The sequence below is a fragment of the Falco naumanni genome, chromosome W (assembly GCF_017639655.2).
Source record: "Falco naumanni isolate bFalNau1 chromosome W, bFalNau1.pat, whole genome shotgun sequence".
Classification (NCBI taxonomy): domain Eukaryota; kingdom Metazoa; phylum Chordata; class Aves; order Falconiformes; family Falconidae; genus Falco; species Falco naumanni.
The window spans coordinates 12,066,431-12,080,320 of record NC_054079.1 but is presented as its reverse complement, the minus strand read 5'-3'; the positions used below and the strand labels follow the sequence as shown (position 1 = coordinate 12,080,320).

The 13,890-nt window shown below is 51.4% G+C and overlaps 1 protein-coding gene across 11 annotated transcripts in view; it reads left to right on the top strand.

The window, feature by feature from the left end:
- The window catches only part of LOC121080478 (CUGBP Elav-like family member 4), an 817,088-nt gene that overhangs the window by 740,844 nt on the left and 62,354 nt on the right, over window positions 1-13,890 (top strand). Inside the window, exon 13 of one of the 11 annotated variants that reach the window (XM_040578501.1) lies at window positions 1,963-2,046. The exons of the other annotated variants lie outside the window; for them this stretch is intronic. Within the exon in view, the coding sequence (XP_040434435.1) occupies window positions 1,963-2,046 (84 nt within the window). The remainder of the gene's footprint in view (window positions 1-1,962; window positions 2,047-13,890) is intronic. 11 annotated transcript variants of the gene reach the window in all.

The following is a 13,890-nucleotide window of genomic DNA, read 5'->3' as shown; positions in this document are numbered from 1 at the left end:
CAAAAAAGATTATGACCACCATGGGCTTTCCCCCAATGACCTTTTGTACTTGCATGTTTTCATCTACAAAGTTAAAGTTCTTTAAAGGCTTTTGCTACTGCTTGAAAACACATGCAAACCCATAACAATTAGTCCCCAATAGCTCACCTCTTCTAATGTCTGTTACACAATTCAGATTGCAGGCTCTCCCTGCCTGTCTCAGCTACATCGGGCAACACTGTCACCACTCATTACCTGAAGTCTCATATAAACTCCAAATGCCCAAATCAGTTTGCCTCACACAGAGCACCAATTGTTGCAATTGAGTTACAGTGGCCACAAAATAACGCAACACAAATAAAACAGTAAGCAGCAAAAAGGCTTTACCATTGGTCAAAATATACTGTCTATGCCATTTCTTTATCCTCCAAAGGCCAGACTACACTGCTACTTGCCTCTCCCTTGCCTGTTATTTTTTTTTTTCTCCCACACTCCTCAGAGCTATTTAACCACTTTGCTGTAGGAGCACAGCTGCACATTGTCAAAGCAAGGCCACAGCTGCATATTATCAATGTCAATCAACCCACTGTCTTCGTTCCCCTATGAGTAATGGCTAATAAAAGGTGGGAACATCTAGGTGATCTCCTTTCCCTAACAGGAAAGGCAAAGTTGTAATTATTTGCTGTGTTATAGCATTGTAATTATGCCCTTATGGAGAAAAGGGGAGTATTTAAAAAAAGCTTTTCCTCCCCCACATTATGCCCTAGCCATAAATGGGGAAGGTTGGCTGACTCAGGTCACAGGATTGTAGGCCCATGGGCTGGGGAGGGGGAACCCTCCTCCCTCTGTCCTCTTACCGTTGTGGCAAGGAGCACGCACTATTTCCCCTTCATCTACCCCCACCACCAAGCAATCCAGAGCTGGATTTACCTGTCAAGGTCAGTACAGAGCTGGGCAGCAGCTGGAAGTACCTTTGGAAACAACTCCACAAAGAAAACAACCCAAAACTTGCTTCGTCAAACTATACAGTTTTCTGGTACTGAACACTGCAAGTGGTTTAAATGTTTGGGGTTTTTTTTCAGTAAAAGTACTTGGACACACCTGGTCTCTTGACTTTTGCTCAATTACAGCATGCTTAAAAAAAAAAAAAAGTCACATTGAAACATTACATTCTAGTCTGCTTGACCAGAGGCAGATTCTCCCTCTTCCACCCCAAAATGGAATTTCAACAGAACATTTTATGAGTGTTAAACAAAACTACATATTCCAACTAAAGACTCCTCTCTGGATATCCTTCCAAGCACTCAAGTCTATATGAATACATGTTACAGCACTGAGGCAAGAAAGGCAATTCCTTTTGTAAAGTATTTTGAATATAAATCCAACTGTAATCTTTTTAAAAGAACCCTCTAGGATGGGACATGGCCAAACTGTCCAGATTTGGGGAAGCTTTTGGCTGAGTTGGGCGGGCTGAATGAAAAATTCTACAGAACAAAATAAGCTCATAGGTCTGTGCATCTTTTTCTACTTGTTATCACAGTCCTGTCAGACACAAGAAGGATAATGAAACTTCTGCATGCAGACACTGAGAAGAGGCAAGGATTAGTGGAGGGGAGGGCACCCAGAACTCTACAGATTAAATGAGATTATGAGGAGCAAACAAAAACTACGAACCGCATATTTCATTATTTTTGTTCTTATTCCTCCATTCTGTCTTTCCATAACCACATGTGCTACTGCATTCCTCTGCTTCTAGATTTTATCCTAGTGTCTGTCCTGGGAAGATTAAAGAAGTCAGCATAGCTTTTAGGTGACTTTCTGATTTCCTGGTTTTCCGATTTGTCCATTCCTCTGAGAGTCTACAGACTGCTTCCTAGAGGTGACCCCCTCACCAGTCAGAGGGGATGCCAAAGTAAAGCTCCACCATGTGCTTTCTCATATCCTATTTCTCTATATTCATGGGTCTTATTTTTATCCTGATAGGACCAGAGGGCTGTAACCTGTTTATCTACCATCTGCCCCAGGAATTTGGGGATGCTGAGCTGATGCAGATGTTCCTGCCTTTCGGTAATGTCATCTCCTCGAAAGTGTTTGTGGATCGGGCGACAAACCAAAGTAAATGCTTTGGTGGGTAAAGATAACAAAACAATTAGATTCATCCAGGAAAGGGCTTTCTCTGAATACCTTTCAAACTGCTTGCTTTCTGCTTAAGCTTTATGATTTCTCTTAATTTACTCCTGTCAATACTTCCCTCCTTGTTTCCTAATTGTCTCATGGGTTGCTGTAGCTGCTGGTGGTGGGGTGGAAAATATCTCCCCTTAGAAGGGGAGGCGGGGAGGGTACAGACAAGATTAAAGCACCTGGAGAAAAATGGAGGAGACTGGGGTGGTGGTAGGTGAAATGCTGATAGTGTTAACAGTGGGAGCATGTGTCAGAATTAGAAATTCTGTATGTAAGGAAAAGGAAAAACATGTTAGAAGAGGGTCCCCCGTGGAGAGTCGGCCAAGTCACAACAATCACACCAATATGGCTACATGCCCTGCTCACTTTATTAAACAAAGAGGTCATATTTATAACTTAAACCAACCGCTCACCCGACTTTACACACAGGTGATTGGATAAAAGTCTCTGGCCACGTGGGTGTCCGTGTCGCTGACTGGTGAGCATGCTGCAGGCACCTGATCAGAGTGTGCCAATGAGAGTGTGCTGATTCCGCGGTTCCCAGGACTTGCTCTGCACCTGGCTTCTTGTTTGTGCATAGCTTGTTTTCTTTCTCACCCTGCTTGTTCCCAGGACTATTTAAAGCTGCTCTGCAGCTTCAACTAAGAGGCCTGGGTTGTCCAACCCGGACAATGGTAACATATGTCCTCGGTCCTTTAAAAATCCCCCTACATATCCCCCTTTTTCTTTTTAGACAACCCATGTCTGTTTCACAATGGATGTTAAACCTTTCTTCACACAAGAAAATAAACAGCTAAAAACTAAAAACCTTACAATAATGATTATAACAAAGCGTATTCCTTCCATCAATAACGTCTTTAACCAACCTGTTATCCCCAATCCTCTCAACCATTCATCAAAGGGATTATCATCAGCAAGAATATGCTTCATGTTTCCCTGCAGTTGTGACAACTTTTTGTGTATAGATATGGAATGATCGGAAAGGTTCATACAACACATCCCTTCAAAATCCTCACAACCGTGCCCATGTGCTAATAACAAAAAATCTATTGCAGCTCTATTTTGTAACGTAGCATGCCTAACACTATCTACATCAAGCAATAACGAACTTAAAATCTGCGATGTAAGATTAAATTGTTTCTCTCCCCAGCACGCTAACCTTTGTATATTCTTAGCATTTAATGCAGTCATTGCTCCTGGCATAAATATAGAGGCTAAGACATTTGCTGTTACAGACTGCAGATCTACTCGGTCATTACATGTTTCATCAAAGGTGCGCAGTGCCCTCCGTGATCTATGAGATTGTTGAGTCATTTTCAATAAGTCTTTCATATGTGGAGCAAACAAAGTCAAACGCCCTAAATAACATGGTCCACCGACAGGATACAAAGGAATCCCTGGCCACGCTCTGTCCCCACATATCAGAAAGACTCCCGGTGGCAACTGATAACCCCCTGATACATCTATATGGACACCCCCAGTTTTCAGTTCACCCCAAATAGGTGAACCGGTTAGATTTTGAAACCCTGTATAAAACCCCCATTCACCTTGATGTGTTAGCCATAACTGCCACAGGTCACCAAACCAAATTACTCCAGTGCCATTCACGGGTTGAAGTGGTGATGACATGTGGGTACAGTCTGCCGTACCAGTTGCAGTTACATTAACATATTCAACAGGTACAACGCTAGCCAATAGGTCTAACTCCTGCAAAGGTAAATGATATGGTCGATTCAAATTCTCAGTAACTGTCTTCTGCCACGCTGCATTACGCATAGAAGGCCAAACATATTGCCCATTTGGACTCATACATGTACCATTCTGATTGGAAGTCAGATCCACTGCTTTAACATTCCAAAAACCATCAAAATTTGTTTCATTCTCTTGCAGGGGAATACCAATTAAACAAGCTCTAAAGGGGTTGTCTGCCTGTTGCAGACTTAAACAAAAGTCTGTTACTCCCGTGATATTTGCCCATGTCACCCATATGTTTGTCCTAGGCAAGATGTCAAAAATACTTTGGCCAATGGGTAAAAAATTCATCAAGACCGTAATCTAAGTCGACCACTGAAACATGTTTACTCTTGCAATTTCCACTTTTTTTTTAAAATTTAATTTATTTATTGTTTTACATATTCCACCCCACAAATGGCTGCTTTCATGGATTCTGATGATGTATACTGTCTCCAATCAGCATGGTATTCCACTAGTCATATGCTTTCTCTTGCTTCATGCCCAGTTACCAATCAAACACATACACTCTTTACACCATTTACATTTCAGCTTTGGCTTACAGAACCGTTTTACCCCACATAGCATACACTGGCATAATACCCGCGGGTTACATCCCTTACAACATAGACAGTTTATTCCGTCTGCTCGCTCTGAGTCTTCTCTTCTGTCTTCTGATCTTGACACACAGGTCACACAAACTTGCTAGGGACCCATATAGGTTCTTCATCTGTGGAGATACAAAAATAACCTCTACTGGTAAATAACACCGGATTACGTCCTTCCAATACGCCTGAAGCCATATTTTTATACAAAACATTCAAACCAGGAACTGTAGCTGTTTGGTTCCCTCGTGCTGTTTGGTGATGTATAACAACAGGTGGTCCCTCTCTATCCTCCGTAAGGGAGAGATAGTTTAAGGTAAACAACACCTTAGTCAACCGTTTAGTTACATCTATATCCTGCGATACTTTCTGTCTCTGAAGATAATCCTTCAGTGTACGCTTTGCCCTTTCAACAACTGCTTGCCCCGTTGGGGAGTGAGGAATCCCTTTAACGTGTTTAATTCCCCAAGTTGTCATAAACCTATCGACTTGCTGACTACAATACGCTCTGTATTTATTTCTACAGGTACTCCCATGACAGTAAAAAAAGGCATTAACTGTCTCTCCACATGTAATGCCTTTTCAGCGGTTTGTGCAGTGGCCCATATAAAATGAGAATAGGTGTCAATTGTGACATGCACATACTTAAGCTTCCCAATATCAGGTACATGTGTTACATCCATTTGCCAAACCTGAAGTGCCTTCAGACCTTTTGGGTTAGTGCCCACCCCTAAACCAGGTCCATGATGACTACATTGAGGACAGGAGCGGACAATACCCTTTGCATCTGCTATGGGTATTTGATACTGTTGATGTAAAGACTTTGCATTCTGATGAAACATCTCGTGGCTGTTACGAGCTTCTTCAAGCTTATTTGTTGGAGGAGTTATTGCCAGACAGCTGACCGCTTCATCAGCTCTAGCATTACTTTCGCCCAAACCAATGGTCCACTGATGACTTCTAATATGCATAATACAAAATTCATGTTTTCTCTGTCGAAGAGTACTACGCAGTTGTATAAACATTTCACCAAGATGTGGATTCTTTGCCTCTCTCAACAAGGCATCTTCAATGCGCTGTACTACACCAACTACGTACAATGAGTCTGATACTATGTTTACAGGTGTGTCGTTCCAGCTTCCCAATGCCCAACACACTGCTTTCAGTTCTAAGGTTTGAAGGTTGTCCCGTGGTTCACCAGTGATCACGTGTTTCTGCCACTGATTATCGGATTGCCAAACACACGCAGTCTTCTTCATCTTTCGTCCTGCATCTGTAAACACCGTTGGCCCTTCAACTGGCCTTTTTGAGCGTAACGGTCTCACAATCCACTGGTAATGTTCTAACATCTTCCAGAGAGGTCCTTTTGGCTGGTTGTTGTGTACAACACCTGTATAAAACATCAAGGCTTCCTGTATGGCTGTTGAATGTCTCAGGAGCCACTCATAATCATCACCACAGACTGGAATACTGATATCTGCCCGTTCAGTCCCATCAATTTCAACAATCCTGTCTCTTCCTTTTCTCACCGAGGCCGCTACTGCTTCAGGACGACTTAAAATACGATGTCTGGGTTGCAATGTAAAAAACAACCACTCTAAAACGATCACCGTATTTTCCCCCTTTTTCTTTTGACATAGTAAAATAAGGGCAAAAGGTGAAGTGGCAACATTACAAACCAGAAAAGAATAACGGATGATTTGCCATTTGGCAACCACACCAGCCAGTCTGAATTTTGTGGGACACAACTTCTAGGGCAGCCCTCTGTTCTGGTGAACAAGTTCGAGGACTGTTGGCTTTGGTGCCATGCAACCAGGATCGGAACAGTTGCAAATCATCGTTATTGAGGCCAACTATATTACGAACCCACTCTAGGTCTCCTAAAAGCCTTTGAGCATCATTCAGATTAGTTATTTGTGTAGTAAGGGTCACCTTCTGTGGTTGGATCTGAGCATCCGAGATGAGCTAGCCTAGATATTTCCATGGGGCCGAACGTGTAACCTTCTCAGGTGCCACAATCAAAACACTTGATAGAAGGTGGTCAAGAAGCCATTTCAGTTGATCATCTGAAATCCCTTGTTCAGCGGTCAATAAAATATGGTCCTTATAATGATAGATTAGGACGTGAGGCCAACGCTGCCCTAACGGAACAAGTGCTCAATGTACAAAAGTCTGACGCATCGTAGGAGAGTTCATTCCTTGTGGTAAGACAACCCATTCATACCGTTTGGCTGGAGCGGCACGGTTTATTGATGGCAGAGTGAATGCAAATCTTTGCGTGTCGTCAAGATGTAAGGGAATCGTGAAGAAATAGTGTTTCAAGTCTATCACAACAATTTGCCAATTCTGAGGGATCATCATAAAAGGTGGAAGACCAGGTTGCAACACTCCCATCGCTAAAATCTGATCATTAACCGTCCATAAATCATGTCCCAGTTATGTGCATCCTGATTATTAACCACTACTGGACAAGCTAAGGAGCTAGTCACCTGCCAGTCACCTTCCAAACTAGCATCACAAACACCACCAGACCAACGCTGTAGAATTGGATCTTTTCTCGAGTTCAGCATCGGAGGTGTAGTTGGGCTATCTGGAGGAGCTACAGGTATTGAAGTAGTAGGCAGGTTCATATCAACTCACTTTTCCAGGTTTCTTAATTTATCTATTACCTCCTGTAAGGATTTCTCTGTATTGTTATCACAAGGCTTCTCCCCGCCTTCCTCCTCAAATTTGTCCAATGATGTTTCAGGAAGAGGAGGATACATCATCGGATGGTGCTTTTGCCTGCCCTGATGTGACATACGAGCTGTCGCCACCCTCCGTTTTGGTCTTGCTCCACCCACAGCTCCGATTGGTGCAGCACGACTCGCTGCCCCACCTTCCTGGGGTGCTCAACAAGCCTCTTCCGGTTTTGGCCCAGTTACAGCAGACCCCCAAGGAGTAACTTAAGGTCTGACTGCTGTCTTATCTAAAAGCTCCTTTACTGTTGAACACACAGGGGCGGACATACCCTTCATAGGACGAGTATGCCCAACTCCGAAAAATGTAGCCAAGAGACAAGGCTTAGGTGAATCACCCTTCTGCTCTATTGTCTTTTCTACCACATCTACCCCCAATGCTTCTATAGCTGCCGCCGCTACTTTATTTTCTGCCTTCATAGTTTCCAGAGTGTTAACTATCAACTGCCACGTCACTCCTAAAGCTTTAGCTTCTTTTCCTTCTTTGCCTCCCTCGATCGTAGTATCCCAGAGGCAATTTCCCACTACTCTCCATTCCACAATACTAAACAATAACGCGGGCTCAGGGATCTTATTCTTTTTTCGTGCCCAGCGAACTAAGGTCTCCACTTCCGTTTCTTTAATGCTCTCACCTCTCTTAAGGAGGATGCCAGTTAACAGTTTAATTGCCGTGTCTAATTCCATCGCGATCTTCCTGAGAGCTCTCCCCTCTCACAGAAAGGATATCAACGGGGAGTCCCGCCACACTCATCATGGTCTTCCTTAGTGCCCCCCCCCCCCCCCCCCCCCCGAGAGGAATTCAGTGGAGAGCCCTGCTGCGATTTACGCTACGCGGTCTTACCACTGGCGGGGGTGCGATCTGCAGCTCTACACCGAACTCTGGACTCTGCTATTCACCTTCCAGTTTCTGCCCGCCTCCGACCTCCAGCTCCCTAATCGGACAACTTCCCTTCGGGTCCGATGCACAGAGACTTCCGCATTTAAGCGAACAGCATTTAAGCTAAACTGCATTTAAGCGAACCACATTTAAGCGAATAAATGGGTCCCTGTTTGGGCACCAGACGAAGAGGGTCCCCTGTGGAGAGTCGGCCAAGTCACAACAATCACACCAATATGGCTACATGCCCTGCTCACTTTATTAAACAAAGAGGTCATATTTATAACTTAAACCGACCGCTCACCTGACTTTACACACAGGTGATTGGATAAAAATCTCTGGCCACATGGGTGTTCGTGTGGCTGACTGGTGAGCATGCTGCAGGCGCCTGATCAGAGTGTGCTGATGAGAGTGTGCTGATTTCGCGGTTCCCAGGACTTGCTCTGCACCTGGCTTCTTGTTTGTGCATAGCTTGTTTTCTTTCTCACACTGCTTGTTCCCAGGACAATTTAAAGGTGCTCTGCAGCTTCAACTAACAGGCCTAGGTTGTCCAACCCAGACAATGGTAACTTATGTCCTTGGTCCTTTAAAAATCCCTCTACACATGTTGATGTTGTGGGGCTGCAGGGAAGACAGAGTTGTGGGGGGCAGCTTTCCAGCAGCTGTGATGCAATACACTTCAAGGGGACAAGGGCTGAACAACATTGGCTGGATGCCTGCTCTTCTGCGAGGATGGCTGCTTAGTGGACTGCAGGCAACTATGCTCTGAGCCCACTGAATCTGAATCAGTGCTACAGCAGATAGGTACCCCAAGCTAACCCTGTGCCTCATTCTACAGGCCATGCTGAGAGTCTGAGTTTGAAAGCTGCACTATGCTCACACAGCTCTGGCCTCACTGCTAGCTCAACCCCACCAGTGGGAGCATAGATAGAACATAGCCTAGGTTCCCTGTGAGCCACCAGATAGGGACACCCTGTGCTACACCCACAAAGGGAGGGCTCAGCCAGCCAACAGCCATGTGGCTATGTGTGCATGGTGTATCATTGGGATTCCACTGCAAAGGGGTTGCTGTGAAGGATCACGTCTGGTAGTGTATGGGTACCCTGCCACATTTGCTCCGTTCCCACTTGGAAGACAGGGGATCTCCCCCATCCATGTACCCAGCACTGGGGTGTGCAGTTTGTGGTTCTCCCCATTCTGCGCTCTTTGCAGACCTTCCCCTGAAAAGTGCAACAGGACAAGCTATTGTCTTTATTTTCCTGTTACTTGCAGCTGATCTGGAGTCTGTCCCTCAGGCAAACTTCCAGAGTTAAGACATTGGATTTTTCATTTGATTTTAAAGCCACACTCAGGCTCCACACTATGCTTCCCTTCACATGCTGCCTTCCCCTTTTCCCCTCCTGGAGAGCCTACCTCATCCCTTACTAGCTATGGTGCATATCAGACAGTACTTCCAAGAGTTTCATGCCTCTTCTCTATGTGCAGTTCCTCCTGCACATCCACAGAGAGTCTAAACAGGCTATTTTCCCCTTTGATTGAAGGAGTCCTGTCCTCTGATGTGAGGGGACACAGCATTCCCCTTTGCCAGTAGTCATTGTGTTGTTGCAGTATCAAGTACCAGAGGAATGAAGGACAAAAGAGTTTGGTGTGAAGAGACAGTTGGGAAATTCAAATGAGAAATTATGAATTAGCTCCGTTTTCTCCAGAGCCCACCTGCTTTTAAGAGCTTTAACCTCATAGCAAGATGAGCAGACCAGCACAGCTCTAGGTGACATATCAAAAATTACTGCTCCAAGGATATCCATGGATTAGAAATAGACCTTTGGCAATGAAATTGCTATTCCTATAAAATATTTAGGGGACTATTGAGCCTGGTTCTCCATGTATCGACAAGGGAGAAGACCAAAGGTAAATGGAGAAGTGAGGTGAGAGCCAAGTCCAGTAAGGGCAAGTATCTTCTGAACAGGTATTCACATAATTTCCTCTTAGCACAAAGGCTTTCTGGCTACAAGACTTAATGAGAATAGCAACACATACCTAGCTTGTGGGACAGGGTTGTGGAGCTGGCTTTATTGCTGCTTCCAAGGTACTGTGAGGTCATGGCTGATAGCTGAGTAGGGATTGAGGGATCTTAGCAGCAATTTTTCTTAACTATGAGTCTTACTGGGACAAGCTAAACATCAGCTTGATTGATAAAGTAACCTCCAAAACTAATGGTGGGATATTCCAGCCTGAAAGCAGAATGGTGCCCTTTGGATGTGTAGACTCAAGTGCATAGGCAAACAAAATCAGGAATTAGACATTGCTAGTAGACTTAGCGGACGGCATGGGCCGGTGAGCAGGCGGTGGGGCCAAGGCGTGAGGTCGGCAAGGGGAAGCGGCAGGGAGGGCGACTGGGGGCAGACAGCGGGCGGCGCGGGCCGGTGAATAGGCGGCAGGGCCAAGGTGTAAGGTCGGCAAGGGGAAGCGGCAGGGGGGGGCGGCTGGGGGCGTTGGCGGGCAGCGCGGGCCGGAGAGCGGGCGGCGGGGCCAAGGTGTGAGGTCGGCAAGGGGAAGGGGCGGGGGGGGACGGGGGGTGGCTGGGGGCGTTGGGGGGCGGCGAGGGGCCAGTGAGTGGGCGGCGGGGCCAAGGCATGAGGTCGCCAAGGGGAAGGGGCGGGGGGGACAGGGGACGGCTGGGGGGGTTGGCGGGCGGTGGGGCAAAGGCGTGAGGTCGCCAAGGGGACGGGGAGGGGGGGACGGAGGGCGGCTAGGGGCGTTGGCGGGTGGCGGGGCCAAGGCGTGCGGTCGCCAAAGGGAAGGGATGGGGGGCGGCGGGGCCAAGGCGTGAGGTCGGCAAGGCGAAAGGGCGGGGGGGGACGGGGGGGGGGGGGCTGGGGGCGTTGGTGGGGCGGCGCGGGTCGGTGAGCGGGCGGCGGCGCCGCCAAGGCGTGAGGTCGGCAAGGCGAAAGGGCGGGGGGGACGGGGGGTGGCTGGGGTCGTTGCCCTCAGCATGGGCCGGTGAGCGGGCGGCGGGGCAAAGGCGTGAGGTCTCCAAGGCGAAGGGGAAGCAACGGGGGGGACGGGGGGTGGCTGAGGGCGTTGGCAGGTGGTGCGGGCCGGTGAGCGGGCGGCAGGTCAAAGGCGTGAGGTGGCCAAGGCGAAGGGGAAGCAGCGGGGGGGACAGGGGGCGGCTGGGGGCGTTGGCGGACGGCGCGGGCTGGTGAGCGGGCGGCAGGGCAAAGGCGTGAGGTCGTGCAGGCGAAGAGGAAGCGGCGGTGGGGGGACGGGTGGGGGCAGGCGGCACGGCTCAGTGAGCAGGCAGCGGCGATGGGGCAAAGGCGTGAGGTCGTCAAGGTGAAGAGGAAGTGGCAGGGGGTGGGGGCCACGGGTCGAGGCAGACGGCGAGCGGCGGCGGTGGGGCAAAGGCGTGAGGTCGTCCAGGCAAAGAGGAAGCGGCGGGGAGTAAGGCCCATGGGTCGAGGCGGACGGCGGGAGGCACGGCTCGGTAAGCGGGTGGTGGCGGTGGGGCAAAGGCGTGAGGTCGTCCAGGCGAAGAGGAGGCGGAGGAGGGGGGGCGGTTTGGGATGGGTGGCACGGCACGGTGAGCAGGCGGCGTTGGTGGGGCAAAGGCGTGAGGTCGTCAAGGCGAAGAGGAAGCGGCGGCGGGGGGGGACGTTTTGGGGCGGGCAGCACGGCTATGTGAGCAGGTGGTGGCGGTGGGGCAAAGGCGTGAAGTCGTCCAGGCGAAGAGGAAGCGGCGGGGGGTGGGGCCAATGGGTCGAGGCGGACAGCGGGCGGCACGGCTCGGAAAGCGGGTGGCGGCGGTGGGGCAAAGGCATGAGGTCGTCCAGGCGAAGAGGATGCGGCGGGGTGTGGGGGCCACGGATCGAGGCGGATGGCAGGCGGCACAGCTCGGTGAGCAGGCGGTGTCAGTGGGGCAAAGGCGTGAGGTCGTCCAGGCGAAGAGGAAGTGGCGGCGGGGGGGGGGGACGTTTTTGGGTGGGCAGCACGGCTATGTGAGCAGGTGGTGGCGGTGGGGCAAAGGTGTGAGGTCGTCCAGGCGAAGAGGAGGCGGCGAGGCTGGGGGCTACGGATCGAGGCGGACGGTGTGCGGCACTGCTCGGCAAGCGGGCGGCGGCGGTGGGGCAAAGGCGTGAGGTCGTCCAGGCGAAGAGGAGGCGGCGGGGGGTGGGGGCCACGGGTCGAGGCGGAGGGTGGACGGCACGGCTCATTAAGCGGGTGGCAGTGGTGGGGCAAAGGCGTGAGGTCGTCCAGGCTAAGAGGAGGCGGCGGGTGGTGGGGGCCACGGGTCGAGGCGGACGGTGTGCGGCACGGCTCGTTAAGCGGGTGGCGGTGTTGGGGCAAAGGCGTGAGGTCGTCCAGGCTAAGAGGAGGCGGCGGGTGGTGGGGGCCACGGGTCGAGTCGGACGGTGGATGGCACGGCTCGGTAAGCAGGCGGCGGCGGTGGGGCAAAGGTGTGAGGTCGAGAAGGCGACCAGGAATCGGCGGCGGGGGGGGGGACGGTTTGGGGCGGGCGGCACGGCTCGGTGAGCAGGCGGTGGCGGTGGGGCAAAGGCGTGAGGTCGCCAAGGCGAAGAGGAAGCGGTGGGGGGTGGGAGCCACGGGTCGAGGCAGACGGCGAGCGGCAGCGGTGGGGCAAATGCGTGAGGTCGTCCAGGCGAATAGGAAGCGGCGGGGGGTGGGTCCTATGGGTCGAGGCGGACGGTGGGCGGCACGGCTCGGTAAGCGGGTGGCGACGGTGTGGCAAAGTCGTGAGGTCGTAAAGGCAAAGAGGAAGCGGCGGGTGGTGGGGGCCACGGGTCGAGGCGGATGGTGGATGGCACGGCTCAGTAAGCAGATGGCGGTGGTGGGGCAAAGGCGTGAGGTCGAGAAGGTGAACAGGAATCGGCGGCGGCGGGGGGTGGTTCGGTGCGGGCGGCACGGCTCGGTGAGCAGGCGGTGGCGGTGGGGCAAAGGCGTGAGGTCGTCCAGGCAAATAGGAAGCGGCGGGGGGGTGGGGCCCATGGGTCGAGGCGGACAACGGGCGGCACGGCTCGGTAAGCGGGTGTCGGCGGTGGGGCAAAGGCGTGAGGACGTCCAGGCGAAGAGTAAGTGGCGGCGGGGGGGGAGGGGTCGGGGCGGGCAGCACGGCTCGGTGAGCAGGTGGCGGCGGTGGGGCAAAGGCGTGAGGTCGTCAAGGCGAAGAGGAAGCGGCGGGGTGTGGGGGCCACCGGTCGAGGCGGACGGCATGGCTCAGTAAGCGGGAGGCGGCGGTGGGGCAAAGGCGTGAGGTCAGTAAGGCGAAGGGGAAGCCAAGGCGGGGGGGGACGGATCAAGGCGTTACCGGGCGACGGTGAGGCACAGGTCGGTTAAGGCGGCGGTGAGGGTGGGGCAGAGGCATGAAGTCGGTTAGGCGAAGGGGAAGCCAAGGGTGGGAAGGGGCGGGTTAAGGTGTGAGTGGGCGGCGGTCGGCACGGGTTGGTAATCAGCGGCGAGGGTGGGGCAGAGGTGTGATATCGGCAAGGCGAAGAGGAAGGAAAGGCGGGGGGAGACGGGTGGAGGCGTGAGCGGGCGGCGGGAGGCACGGCTCGGTAAGCGGGCGGCAACGGTGGGGCAAAGGCGTGAGGTCGTCCAGGCGAAGAAAAAGCGGCGGGGGGCGGGGGCCACGGGTCGAGACGGACGGTGTGCGGCACGGCTCGGTAAGCAGGCGGCGGTGGTGGGGCAAAGGCGTGAGGTCGTCCAGGTGAAGAGGAGGCGGTGGGGGATGGGGGCCATGGGTCGAGGCGGACGGTGTGCG